Source organism: Lutra lutra, chromosome 18 (assembly GCF_902655055.1).
Source record: "Lutra lutra chromosome 18, mLutLut1.2, whole genome shotgun sequence".
Taxonomy (NCBI): Eukaryota; Metazoa; Chordata; class Mammalia; order Carnivora; family Mustelidae; genus Lutra; species Lutra lutra.
Genome location: NC_062295.1, coordinates 33,403,750 through 33,416,391, shown reverse-complemented (window position 1 = coordinate 33,416,391; position 12,642 = coordinate 33,403,750). Strand labels below are relative to the sequence as shown.

The 12,642-nt window shown below is 58.0% G+C and overlaps 2 protein-coding genes across 5 annotated transcripts; one reads left to right on the top strand and one right to left on the bottom strand.

The window, feature by feature from the left end:
• Positions 1–941: 941 nt before the first annotated feature.
• Positions 942–4,452, top strand: COPS6 (COP9 signalosome subunit 6). The gene is made up of 11 exons (XM_047712770.1): positions 942–990; positions 1,691–1,903; positions 2,125–2,250; positions 2,466–2,597; positions 2,928–3,016; positions 3,107–3,169; positions 3,477–3,524; positions 3,601–3,715; positions 3,808–3,900; positions 3,984–4,084; positions 4,192–4,452. Exons 1-11 carry the CDS (start codon positions 957–959, stop codon positions 4,330–4,332), a joined length of 1,155 nt encoding a protein of 384 aa, XP_047568726.1. The 5' UTR covers positions 942–956; the 3' UTR covers positions 4,333–4,452.
• An 848-nt stretch (positions 4,453–5,300) lies between these two features.
• Positions 5,301–12,546, bottom strand: MCM7 (minichromosome maintenance complex component 7). Of its 4 annotated transcripts, none has more exons than XM_047712761.1 (15): positions 12,390–12,546; positions 11,116–11,195; positions 10,610–10,774; positions 10,320–10,444; positions 10,064–10,244; positions 9,623–9,760; positions 9,204–9,353; positions 8,932–9,046; positions 8,714–8,845; positions 8,405–8,488; positions 7,756–8,149; positions 7,396–7,479; positions 6,663–6,831; positions 5,785–5,894; positions 5,301–5,671 (listed from the first exon to the last, which is right to left on the bottom strand). In XM_047712761.1, exons 1-15 carry the CDS (start codon positions 12,418–12,420, stop codon positions 5,470–5,472), a joined length of 2,160 nt encoding a protein of 719 aa, XP_047568717.1. In that variant the 5' UTR covers positions 12,421–12,546; the 3' UTR covers positions 5,301–5,469. The 4 variants fall into 4 exon arrangements, with proteins under 4 accessions (XP_047568717.1, XP_047568720.1, XP_047568719.1 ...); XM_047712764.1 differs by lacking the exon at positions 12,390–12,546 and adding an exon at positions 11,481–11,842; XM_047712763.1 differs by lacking the exon at positions 12,390–12,546 and adding an exon at positions 11,289–11,459.
• Between the last annotated feature and the right edge of the window lie 96 nt (positions 12,547–12,642).

The following is a 12,642-nucleotide window of genomic DNA, read 5'->3' as shown; positions in this document are numbered from 1 at the left end:
TTTTAGGTTTTGCAGACCATCTACAGTCTGACATTGGGGTGCATGAAGCTTTATCTCACAAAAGCTACCCAACAATGGGTCAGTAGTCAAGGTGTTGCATGGACATCCTACACTCCCTACCATCCTCAGCATCTGAGTTCCAAGGGCTGGAACGGCCTCCTCCAGATCATCCCGACCTCCCTTACCTCCTCCTGGCCCACAGACCTTAGTAAGACATCCTGGTTGCTAAATGTGGCCGTTCCCTGAAAGTGTTCATCTCCTCCTGCTCAGCCATCTCTTGGGTAACAATCAGGATGAAAGGAAGGCTTTCTAGACTTGTTTTGAAAATTAAAGATTCTGTCCTGACCATTCCTTGGTTTGACACTTCCCTCCCTCCCCCTGTCCCCCACTGCATGGCTACCCCGGGGCCAGCCTGGTGGTAGCCAAAAGGGAGCCGAGGGAATTCCAATCCTCTGGGTACAGCCCAGCCAAAAGGGAGCTTAGCGAATTCCGACTTAATTCTGCTTCAGCCACCAGGATTCTCTTCATGGACTGACATAATGCTAGATCATGAAGACAATGCTCTCCAGCTCCCCCACAGTGTGCTGTGGCGGGCTGAACAGTGGCCCCCAAAGACAGCCAGGTCCCAATCCTTGGAATCTGTGAATGTCACTTTACAGGGAAAAGAGATTTTGCAGATCTCATTAAAATGTGGATCTTCAGATGGGGAGATTATTGTGGATTTATAATTAAGATCTTCAGATTGGGAGATTGTCAGGGACTTATGATTAGGTTAAGGATCTTCAGATGGGGAGATTATCCTGGGTTATCCCAGTGGGCGCTACGTGGAATGCAGGGTGTCTTTACAGGAAGGAAGCAAGCAGGGAGGCGGTTTTATTATCTAAGGTGATGTGACAAAGGGAACAGAGGGACAAAGAAAGAGATTCGAAGACGCTGCTAAAAGACTGGACTTGAAAATGAGGAAAGTGATAAAGCAGCACACATCTCCGGGTACCTGCTGCCTGTGGGCGCTGGGGTGGGCTCTGCGGGGTCGAGACACAGGTGTCCACCTGCTTTCTGAGGGCTTACACTTTGGGTGTGGCACAGACACACAGTAAAAGAGCCAGCGGGACAAACTGTAGGGGCAGCAAGGGGGGTAAATGCAGCCCTCAGCGTGAGTGTAGGAGTGGGGGGGCGGTGTCTGGAGAGGGCGAGGTTTGCCAGAAGCCAGTTTTGAAAGGCTGCTGGAGACGGAGGGCAGAGAGGTCGGGAGGGCTTAGAGCGCTGGGGATGTCCCTCGTCCTGTGGGGAATACGGTATTTGGAGGGCAAGGAGGACACCGGGTGAAACCACTTCAAAATAACCATCCGCTGAAAAACTGCTTGGGTTCCTGTGTGTCAGGTGTGGCGTTGGTCACAGAGGCCCTCACGTGGGAGCGAGCGGGGTTATGCGAAGGGAACTGCCGCGAGAGCCCGTGCGGCTGCAGCAGGAGGACCGAGGGCCGGAGCAGAGGACAGGCCGGCTGGCAGGCGGGGCCCCATACTGCAGGGCCTTGCACGCGGCTCGGATTTCATCCCGAGGGCAAACACACGATTTTTCATTCCTCCCGCAGCAGCCTTAGGAACTAGGCCGTTTTATCCCAATTTTAATGGCGAGGACGATAAGGTTGGGAGGGGTCAGGGTTAAGTAATTTGTTCCCCGGCTTCCGCAGCTGCAGGTGACAACCAGGACCGGGTCTTCTGGAGTCGGGCGGCCTCGGGGCAGCACGCCCCGCCCGCCGAGGCCCCGCGCCCACTGAGCATGCGCCGCCGACCTACGGAAGCCGGCAGGGAGGGGGCGGGGCCGAGGCTGGCGGGCGCGGGCAAAATGGCGGCGGCGGCGAACGGGACTGGAGGGAGCAGCGGGATGGAGGTGGATGCAGCAGGTAACGGGCCTCGCGGGGGCCTCCTCCGGTGACGCCCCTCGGGGAGCGACAAGGCCCCCCTGGACTCCCGGGAGGAGTCAGCAGGCAGGACGGCAGTACCTCCCCCTGGACTAATTTGCGGGAGGGATGTATGGCTCCGGCTCCGCCGTCTCCCGCTCGCAGCCTCGGGGCAGAATGTGCCGCGCCGAAGCTCACTCGCCCTCCTTTTCCTCCACCCTCAGTAGTTCCCAGCGTGATGGCCTCCGGCGTGACGGGGAGCGTCTCCGTCGCTCTTCATCCCCTCGTCATTCTCAACATTTCAGACCATTGGATTCGCATGCGCTCCCAGGAGGGGCGGCCTATGCAGGGTGCGTGTTCGGCGTAATTCTCCCTCCTCCCACCTCCTCTCGGTCACCTCCCCCAAATAGGGGTCTTTGCCCATTCCGTTCCTGAGACCGGTTCCTCCTGCCCCAGGCCACCGTGTCTCCAGCGTTTGGTTCACATTGACCTCGACCCTTGGGCTGTAGTGATGAGGGACGAGATTCCTAACCCTCATGTCTCACGTGTCGTTCTCTCCCCGCAGTGATCGGGGCTCTGATCGGGAAACAGGAGGGCCGAAATATCGAGGTGATGAACTCCTTTGAGCTGCTCTCCCACACTGTGGAGGAGAAGATTATCATTGACAAGGAATATTACTACACCAAGGAGGAGCAGTGTGAGAGGGGAAGAGGCTTGGAGGGGGAGGGAGGAGTGGGAGTAAGAAACAAAGGCAGAGTCGGGGAGATGCAGTGTGTTGGGAAGAAATAGAACGGGACAAGGGGCGGGGGAGTGAGAGTAGTGGGAAGGCTCTCAGAAAGCGAATGCATTGAGGCATTCCCTGCAAATGACAGTAAAGGACAAGAGAAGATAGAAGGGATTGATTATTGTGAGTTGAGCCAGGAGTTGAGTGGGGAGGGGAGGAGTCGATGAAAAATATACCAGGTGCTTCCAGTTACGGGAGGGTGGTTTAAGGAAATAACCCTGCGCTCTGGCTCTTTCTCTCCAGTCAAACAGGTTTTCAAGGAGCTGGAGTTTCTGGGCTGGTATACCACCGGTGGGCCGCCTGACCCCTCCGACATCCACGTCCACAAGCAGGTACACGTGCTCTCACGGGCGTGCTGGGGGAGAGTGACGGGAGGGAGAGAGATGGGCCCTGACACTCATGCCCACCATCCCCTGTTCCAGGTGTGCGAGATCATCGAGAGCCCACTCTTTCTTAAGTTGAACCCGATGACCAAGCACACAGATGTGAGTAATGCTGACCCCGTGCCCGTTTTGTAGCCCCCTCCCCCCGACTGTCCTCCTTCCTTTCCCATCTGTCGGGCTGAGTCTTCACGGGAGGGCAGTCTCCCACCCAGCGGCTGTGACTTGGGGTCGGTCATTAAACCTCTCAAGTGCCTCTTGCCTCACGTGGGAGATGGGGATGATCCTTACTTCAGTGGGTCTTTGGGAAGATTGGATGGAAAAGTCTGCGGTGGAAGAGCCAAGGCCAGCGTTTGGCCTGTAGTAGCTCAGGGGCGCTTGAGGTCACGCCGTCTCCGCTGTTTCTTTACAGCTTCCCGTCAGCGTTTTTGAGTCTGTCATCGATATAATCAACGGAGAGGTAATGGCCTGCCCTTCAACCCGCCGGTCCTGCTCCGGGCCTTTCCTGCTCCTGACTCGGCCTTTGTGCCCTGTAGGCCACCATGCTGTTTGCTGAACTGACCTACACTCTGGCCACAGAGGAAGCGGAACGCATCGGTGTTGACCACGTAGCCCGCATGACAGCCACTGGCAGCGGCGAGAACTCCACGGGTAAGGAAGGCTGGAGGGGCGTCCTCGGCCGTGGGGCTGGGAAGTCTGGCCACGTTCATTTTACACGTTGGCCTGTTCCTGTCTCCCTGCAGTGGCCGAGCACCTGATCGCGCAACACAGCGCCATTAAGATGCTGCACAGCCGGGTCAAGCTCATCTTGGAGTATGTCAAGGCCTCCGAAGCGGGTAGGACAGTGTCTCCCTGGCACTCCTCTCCCTCCTGGGGAGAGGACAGCATCTACATTGACGCAGCCCTTTTGTGCCTTTAGGAGAGGTCCCCTTCAACCATGAGATCCTGCGGGAGGCCTATGCTCTGTGTCATTGCCTACCAGTGCTCAGCACAGACAAGTTCAAGACAGACTTTTATGATGTGAGTATAAAACCCAGGCTGGGCAGGTGGGGCTTTTGTACATCATGTCTGTATGCAGGACATTGGACAGTCCGCTGTCCCCCGGACAACTGGTCTTTTCCTTCCAGCAATGCAATGACGTGGGGCTCATGGCCTACCTCGGCACCATCACCAAAACCTGCAACACCATGAACCAGTTTGTGAACAAGTTCAACGTCCTCTACGATCGACAAGGCATCGGCAGACGGATGCGGGGGCTCTTCTTCTGAGAGGGTATTTGAAGAGACGACACACAGGTCGGACAATGGTCCCACAGGGGAGGGGTGTCACACTCCCGTTAGAAAAACCTCCTGTCGATAATAAAAGGGGAGCAGCCCCTCAGCACCCCTTCCAGTGGCTCTGTCCTCTCTGTTGGGCACCACGCAGCCTTCTCAACTTGGATCTTAAGGAAGGGCCTTGGTTCCAGCCTCGCTCAGGCAGGACAGCCTGCAGTGGTGGGGAGGTGACCCCAGGTCTGGTCAGGTGAAGGAGTCTACATTGAGCCAAAGTCTGCCCACTTCCGCCTAAGCGAGCTGTTTCCTAAGGTCTCCCTATGACAGCAGTGCAGAGACCAACCCTATACACTTGACTAGTGACTGATTCTCCAAGCTAAGTGAATGTCTTTTTTAGACAACCCGAAAGCTTTATGGGCTCTATTGCCAAGAGGAAGTTTTCTCTACGTGCTAATGTTCAGAGTGCTTATGACAGCGCTACATCTGACTTTGGCACCTCACCCCTAGCAGGCAGGGGGGGCTCCAGTCACCATACTAGAGAGCCAGGTGTGAATGTGGGGACTGGTACATGTGATCACCTGTCCGTGGTGTCCCACCTCCCTGTGCCACCCTTCAGCTCCCTGTCCTCACCCCGGAACAAAGCTTTGGAGGGAGAGTTGGCAACAGAAGGTCTGAGCGTTGAGGCATTTCAGGAAGTAGATGAGGAGAGGAATTGCCTGGAAGCCTTGCAGTTCATACTGGCACAGTCTCTCCAGAGCCTGGAGGCACAGTAGGACTGGGAAAGGGACTGGAGGCCGATCTTTCATGTCCTCTCTGCACAGCGGGACTTACAGGCTGGGGACGCAGCAAGGAGTAACAGTGCCCAGCAGGTAGAGCGGGTGCATTACTCGGTCAGTTTATGGAGTGAACCGGGTAAGAAGCACGAAGGGAACAAGGTAAGAATCTAGAAAATCCTCAAAAGCCTGTCTGAATAGAATAAAGCAACCTACAAACACTTTATTAGCAAAAAGAATAAAACAAATATAGTTCAGGAGAAACCAGGGGGTCCTCTTTTCCCCTCAAAGGGACCATGGGCTCTCTTGGGGGGGGGGGGGGTCACCACACGGAACGCAGAGTCTCACCAGCAGGATGGACTCAGACAAAAGTGATCCGTGTCCGGGCGGTATTAACCTGCCAGACGTTCAACTCCTCGTACTCATCGAGCGCCGCCTGGAACTGGGCAGGGGTGAAGCCCCGGGAGATGCAGCGCTGCTCCGCCTCTGCAAAGCGCACGCTCCGGCCGTCGGAGACCAGCTCCCGGACGGTGGCGAATATCACGTCCGCGGGCCTCTGGGTCCTGCAGGGAACAGCAGGGCGGTGCGAGGTCAGAGGACCGTCGGCCGTGTTCGCGCCGAGGCCACCGCCACACACAGCCGGGGCAGGTGAGGCGCGGGGCCTGGTGTGGCTCACCTCGCCGTCTGCCCCTTGTCGCCCAGCAGGGAGTCCTTGGACATCTCCATGAGCCTGATGGCTTCGTTCACATCTTCTTTCTCCACCGAGTCCACCATCCGCAGCCGTGCCTGCGGGGAAGGGAGGGAGAGATGGGCACGGGAGGAGGGGAGGGCACCTCAGGGGACCCCCCCCACCCCGCTCCAGCTTCAAGAAGGGCAGCCCCGAAGACGAGAGGAGACCCCCCGCCCAGCAGCCGCAGTGCGGGGCCGGCACTGTCAGACCGAGACAAGTGCAATGCGCGGGCAGCGTCCAGCAATTGCCCAAGTCTCCGCCTTGCAACGCTGGCCAGTCCCGGGCTTCCGCTGTCCTGTGAGGGAGACCAGACCCTCCGGAGCACCCCTGGGCTCCCCACCACGACAGACAGAGCAGGGGGAACTCGGCCAGGAAGGCGGCTGGCAGAGAGGTCGCGTCCCCGGGGCTCGGGAAGTGCTAGCTCAGCAGTAGGTCAGGTAATCACACTACCTGCACGAACAGCACTTTGGAGCCCCCAGGACTAAGGTCCAAGGTGTGCGGACAGAACTGCAGGTTTCTAGCAAGGACGGAGGACACGGGGGAGTGCAGGCGACCCCCTCCCCCCCGCCGTGAGGCTGGAGCAGCGGGGGCAGGCCTCTCCCTCCAGGGACGCCGTGCGTGCCCTGCCGGAGCAGCAAGTACCCACAGTGCGGTAGCCCGCAGGACCGCTATCTGCACTGTCAGCACTTTAGCACCGGCAGGGCCTGAGCGGGAGGGAGGCCGCCATGGGTATAGCAGGGCCGGGGTGCTGGGCGGGGGGGGGTGGCTGCCCAGGGAACGTTGGAACGGCCCCCCCCGCCGGCGGAGCGGGCCCGGGCGCTCACCAGAGCCGTGGACAGCCGCAGGATGGCCAGCAGGGTCCGGGCGGAAGTGTAGGTGGCGTCCTTGCTGGCCCAGGCCTCCCGCCTCATCTCCACGTATGCGGCCGTGATGTAGTCGGCCAGAGACTCCGGCACCGTGGGCTGCTTCTCCCGGCACATGGCGATGTAACGTCTGTGGAAGAGGTTTGTGGGAAAGCAAGAATTCACTGAAGGCAACACCTGCTCCCCCAAGTAGGAAAAATAAATTCGCTTGAGCATCACTGGAGTTCTCCCAGTGGCACCTTCCAAATGATTTCGAAGTTTTCAGAAAAAGAATTTTACAGGAAAAATCCACCAGTCATAAAAGATGGTCAAGTCCCCTCCCCCGAACCTAGGACGGGGGCCCGACTGTACTTTGTTTACTGCAACAGAACAAGAGAACAGGGACGAGACAAGGAGAACTGGGGGCTCCTGGGGCCCCTCGGAGCAAACCCATCAACTACACGGAGCCGTGTCCAGCCACTCCTGAAATCCGGACCTGCCTCCACCCTGAGACGGGCAGCTGGCGAGAAAGGTTCTGATGCTACGTCTTTTGAGGCCACCAGCGGGGTGGGGGTGGGCACAGCCTGCTCTCAGCCCCAGAGGGGAGCGGCGCAGTAGTGAGAAACACCCCATTCCAGGAGACGCACACACGGCCCAGGCTGCCGCCATGTGGGGTGACGGGCCCGGCGCGCCGGCCTTGCCCCAGCTGTCCTACCTCATCAGCTTCATGTCCAAGGGTTCAAACTGGGCTGGGGGCTGGCGGCTGTGCTGGTGCACGTAGGTGATGTGCTGGGCCAACCTGGGCAGAGCGGAGGCAAGCAGACACATTCTCCTTGGGGCCACATACCCTGTGCCCCGTCCCTCTACCCGCGGCTCAGCCCACCAGCTCTTCACAGTGTGGAATCCTCACTGGGGTTTTAGTCCTGACTCCCTATCTCCCTGAAGAACCGAGGACTAGCTCCCACGTAAGAGGGAAAGGCTCCAGAGCTCCCGTAAGCAGGGACACCTTCTCCCTCCCTACGGAGCACTAGGGCGGTGTGTCCTGGAGCGCTGAGCTCCGCTGAGCTCCACTTACCGTAAGTCATTGTCCCGGTCAGGCCGGTCCTGGATCAGCCAGAGGAGGTCAAATCGGGAGAGCAGCGCAGCAGGAAGCTGTATGTTCTGCTCCAGGCTGCGACGAGGGTTGTAGCGCCCATAGGCAGGGTTGGCAGCAGCCAGGATGGAACAGCGGGCGTTGAGCGTGGTGAGAATGCCGGCCTTGGCAATGGAGATGGTCTGCTGCTCCATGACCTCGTGGATGGCCGTGCGGTCGGCCTCAGCCATCTTGTCAAACTCGTCGATGCAGCACACGCCCTGGTCGGCCAGCACGAGGGCCCCGCCCTCCAAGGTCAGCTCTCCGGTCACCGAGTCTCTGAGCACAGCTGCTGTGAGCCCCACTCCCGAGGAGCCCCGGCCCGTGGTGTACTGGCCTAAACGGCAGCATCAGGAACAGAGAAAAAGACACGTTGAAGAAGAGAAAAAGAACAAGGGAAGAAGCGAGAACAGGATGGAGGGGAGGCCCGCAGCGAAACCGCTCTACCGGCCCCCCAGGTCCAGGCCTTCCCAAGGCCCCTGAAAATGGAGTGTTGGCTCTGGAACCACGTCCCCTCCCCCACCACCAAGGAACAGAGCAGCACGCAGCCCCGCTGTCTGGTACATTCACCCCTCCCAGGGTTGTTACTCACTGCGGGGCGCCAGGCGATCAATGTAAGACAGGAGCTGAGACTTGGCCACACCGGGGTCCCCCATCAGGCAGATGTTGATGTTGCCTGGAAGAAGGGTTGAACTCCAGCTGACCCCTTCTCTCCAGCGTGCTGCCCGACAACACATACTCCCGAGATGCTCCCCAACAGCCAGCGCTCCTTCTCCTGCCCCCGTGCTTATTCTGTGACACAGAGGTCCCAGATTTGACTTGTCACAGGAAGCTGACCCTTGACATTCTGGCTCCCTCCCACCTGCCCTGTCCCCCCCCCTTCCCCTCCGCCCGGCCTTACCCCTGATCTTCATGCCCCGAGGAGACTGGTCGACCCCTCCCACCAGCAGAAGCAGCAGAGCCTTTTTCACGTCTTCGTGCCCATAGATCTCTGGGGCAATGGAGGCCGCCAGCTTCTCATAGAAATCCTCCTCTGTGGGAAAGTTTAGAGTACTTCTGGGGGGATGGGGGGGGATCCAGAAAGAAAACCCCGTTCCCAGGCTCCCCCAGGCCCCTCACCTGCAATGTGTCTCAGCTCCTCCGCGCTCAGCTCTCCAGCCACAGCCTCGTCGTCGTCGCTCTTGTTCATCTTCACGACCCGATGGGCCTCCAGGTAGGTTTCAGAGAGGAGACCCTTGGGCAGGAAAACGCCAGGACACGGATGAAGGCCGTTTCACTGGCCTTCGTGCTGCTCTGCCACTGACGGTTCTCTCTGGGGGGGTGGGGGGGGAGGTGGCGAGAGTGGAGGCAAAGAAAAGCACATCTTTCCTCCTTTCACGCCCCTTTCCTACCTGTACGACCTGTCGGAACCCAGTGCGCAGGATCGGCAAGAAGATGCCAGTGACACTGACGTGGTCCCCGGGCTGGGCGAGCCTCGTGTTCTCGCCTTCTACCAGCACGGTGATGCTCCGAGGAATGTTTCCCACAGGCACTTGGTCACTCTATAGGGGAGAAAGCCCGCGGGCAAGGAGGAAGGTACATGAAGCCGACGAGGCCCGCATCTTCTGGGCCTACACATCCCACTGCGCTTCTCAGCCTGAGGAGCCAAGAGAAGGGACCCCGAGATCATCTTTGCCAAATCTCCCTCCTGCTCTAGGTCACCCCTCTGCCTCAGCCTCTCTGTTTTTTCTTCCCTCCGCTCTGCGAGTGGCTGCGGAAACTGAGTGGACACCTCAACTCCCCTTTCCTGGGCCCTGTACCCCAAACTCACATGTTCCTGCATCTTCATCTCCTGGAATTTGATGAATTTGGAGCCGCGCGTCTGCAGATACAGCCGCCCTCCTGAGCGGTTGGTCTGGCACTCTTGGCTCGGGCACATGATCAGAGGCATGAAAGTAGGGGACTGGATCTGGGATGTAAGAAAGGGAAAGCAGAAGGAAACGAAGTCAGTCACCCGAGTGAACACTTCCTCCTCACAGCACACACCACAAAAGGTGAAGGATGTCTTGACCTGTCCTGAGCAAAATGATGATAGGAACAAAGAACACAAAACAGATGAAACGACCACTACAGACCAGAAAAAGACCGGCAAGTGAACACAATCACGTTTTACAAGAATATAATAAACGACAAATAAATACCAGCACACAAACTAATTCTGGGCAAAATCACCAATAATTAAATGTGTTTCTATTCCTTGCTCTATACGTACCGGCTGGTAAGTCTCCGCCCCACACTGGTCACAAGTGTAAGTGGCCACCACCATTCTGGGTTTGACTTCAGAGACACGAGTGACAATTCCACGCACAGTGACCAATTTCCCCACAGAGTCAGCCCGCACTTCCCGGATCACACGAGGCTTGTTACTGCTTGGGCCTTGAAAGTACAGCTCGCTAAGTTGTAGAAAATGGTCACATTAATGTCCTGGAGAACAAATTCCCACAGCCTCCCCCACAGAGACCACTCACAATCTGCGCATGAGCTCAGGGGGGTACTGGTTTTGCGGGCTTCGGGCTGCCCCAGGGTCACGGCTACGCTGCTCCATCATCAGCCGGTGCTCGATGTAAACATCCAAAACATCTTTGTTTACCACCTAAAGAAAGACGAGAAAAATGAGCTGGATGAGGTAAGCAAAGACCATGAAGGGCACGAGGCAGAATTGACTGCTCTCTTTCTGCCAGCAAGAAAATCACCAGTATCTGAGAAGCGTCCCAAAAGCAACCTGTTCCTCGCCCTGCGGTTTTCTGCAACCACTCACCTCCCTCTCCTTGTACTGAGGAAGGAGCTCCTGCACAGCGTCGGCGAAGAGCCTTACATAGCGCCTGGTGTTCTCACAGATTGAGTCCACCAACTCAGGGTCGTCCTCAGCTACATCGTCTAGGTCTACGTACATTGCCACTTGCTCCCGATGAGCCAGTCGAACCTGCGGCAAGAAGAGACAGCAACAGAGCCACGCTTTACCGGGCCTCGCAATGTCCACCCACCATAGCGGGGAAAGACCAAGCAATACTCTCTTCTCAGCCCCCCCAAAGACATCCTAACTCTATAGGGGAGAAAGCCCGCCGGCAAGGAGGAAGGTACATGAAGCCGATGTAAACATCCAAACACTCTGATCTTTAAACATGTACAACTACACCCACTTACTAAGTATTAAATAGAACACTCCAGCGACCACTTACAACACATACTTAAGGAAATTAACCGGAACACCTCTTACAACTCCCTAAGCAAACACCCATTCCCTCCACTTCGTCTTAAACTTACCAACTGGTTCCCATATTTGAACTGTTTCTTGCCAAATTCATCATCCTGATAAAACTCCTGTAGGAATTTCTTAACCTTTTCTGGAAGAAAAATGTAAAATCACCAGAATCAGTCTTTCAGATACTTTGCCAAAAAACCCCTTGACGCAAACCTAAAAAACTCGCTTCGCTTACAAAATGTATGAAGTAATCAGTTTACATGAACATCGAAGAAAGCCTTTGTAATTCTCCCCAAGTAGGACAGAACTCCTTCTTACAAGTCCGTTCTTACCTACGGAAGAAGGGGCCCCGGGCAGTCAGAGCATTACCCAACAACCTACGCCCGCCCCCAGGGAATTCCAGGCTCTTAGTTAAAATTCTCAGTACCCTTTCCCAAAGGGCTCCCACGCCCCGCCACACACTCCGAGCTCAAGGTTCTCAGCTTTTCTTCCACGCCTGAGTCCCCCTTTTCTTTCGGGCTCCTCAACCTCTCCACTAGGCCCGTGCTCCACCCCACCCCCTCTCCCGCCACTGCTTCCGCTCTTAGTAAACAAAGAAGCACATGGGCCCAGATGCAGCCGCCTCACAGCCCGGGATTCCTCCGCCCAAGGCGGGAGCCCGTCCGGCGATTGGCCGGCTCGTCAAAGGCCACGCCGTGTCGCCGCACCACCTCCTCCCCTGGGCTCCCGCGAAGCCCCCCAGTTCCAGGCACGCCCCGGCCCCGAGCCGCTCTCTCCAGGGCCGCCGCGCGGAAGGACACTGTTTACACACGACACTCCCTCCAGCGACGTCGCGCAACTTCCGCCCGCCTTCACTTCCGCTTGGAGGTTGGCCTAAGCCTAAAGTGGCCAATCCCGACGCGCAGCGGTCCGGGCCCGCCCGCCCCCGGGACTCCGGCGCGTCTCCGAAGGACGCGGGCGCTCCGAATGCGTAAGGGCGCGGAGGAAAGCGAACCCGGGGTGCCCGTCCCTGGGGACGCAGGGCCCTTGGACAGGGTCACCTGAGCTCTTGGTTTCTCCTGGGCGCGACCCTCTCCTCTGAAGCCCCCAGCCCGGCTATCAGACCCCCCACACCCCGCGAACCCCCACTCTTTCCCCAAACAAGATGATCGACTCTTCTCCGACCTCGAAGGCCCGCGCGCCTCCCAGGCACCGTCTGCCTCGCCCCGCCGCCTCCCGACCCTGCCTCTGGCGTCGCGCGCCGACCCCAGACCCCCAGGACGCCGGTTCACACCAACAGGTGTTGGCCGGAAGGCTTCCTGCGCAGGACGCTCCTCCCAAGTTTGCACACCCTCACCTTTCTCTAGCACGTAGTCCTTAACTGCCATTGCCCGTGCGGCAGCAGTTGGCGAGTTCAAGGCTCTCACTTCTGGGACGGCAGAAAGCGTCCGCGCGGCGGGCTACTCAAGACCAACCGAAATTGGCGCGAAACGTCGCGCCCCACGTGACCGGCGCCGCTGCGAGCAGGCCTATCAGAGAGGAGGCTCTTCGCCCCTCCCACTCGCCCGCAGGCCCCAGTCTCGGCCAATTACCGGGCGAGCGTGGACTGA

Coding starts and splice junctions, on each gene's coding strand:
- COPS6 (XM_047712770.1), top strand. CDS start 957: ATGAGGAAAGTGATAAAGCAGCACACATCTCCGG. Junction 1,904..2,124: donor GATGGAGGTGGATGCAGCAG/GTAACGGGCCTC, acceptor CTCCACCCTCAG/TAGTTCCCAGCGTGATGGCC. Junction 2,251..2,465: donor GGAGGGGCGGCCTATGCAGG/GTGCGTGTTCGG, acceptor CTCTCCCCGCAG/TGATCGGGGCTCTGATCGGG.
- MCM7 (XM_047712761.1), bottom strand. CDS start 12,420: ATGGCAGTTAAGGACTACGTGCTAGAGAAAG. Junction 11,196..12,389: donor GGACTACGTGCTAGAGAAAG/GTGAGGGTGTGC, acceptor TTTTTCTTCCAG/AAAAGGTTAAGAAATTCCTA. Junction 5,672..5,784: donor GACAAGGGGCAGACGGCGAG/GTGAGCCACACC, acceptor TGTTCCCTGCAG/GACCCAGAGGCCCGCGGACG.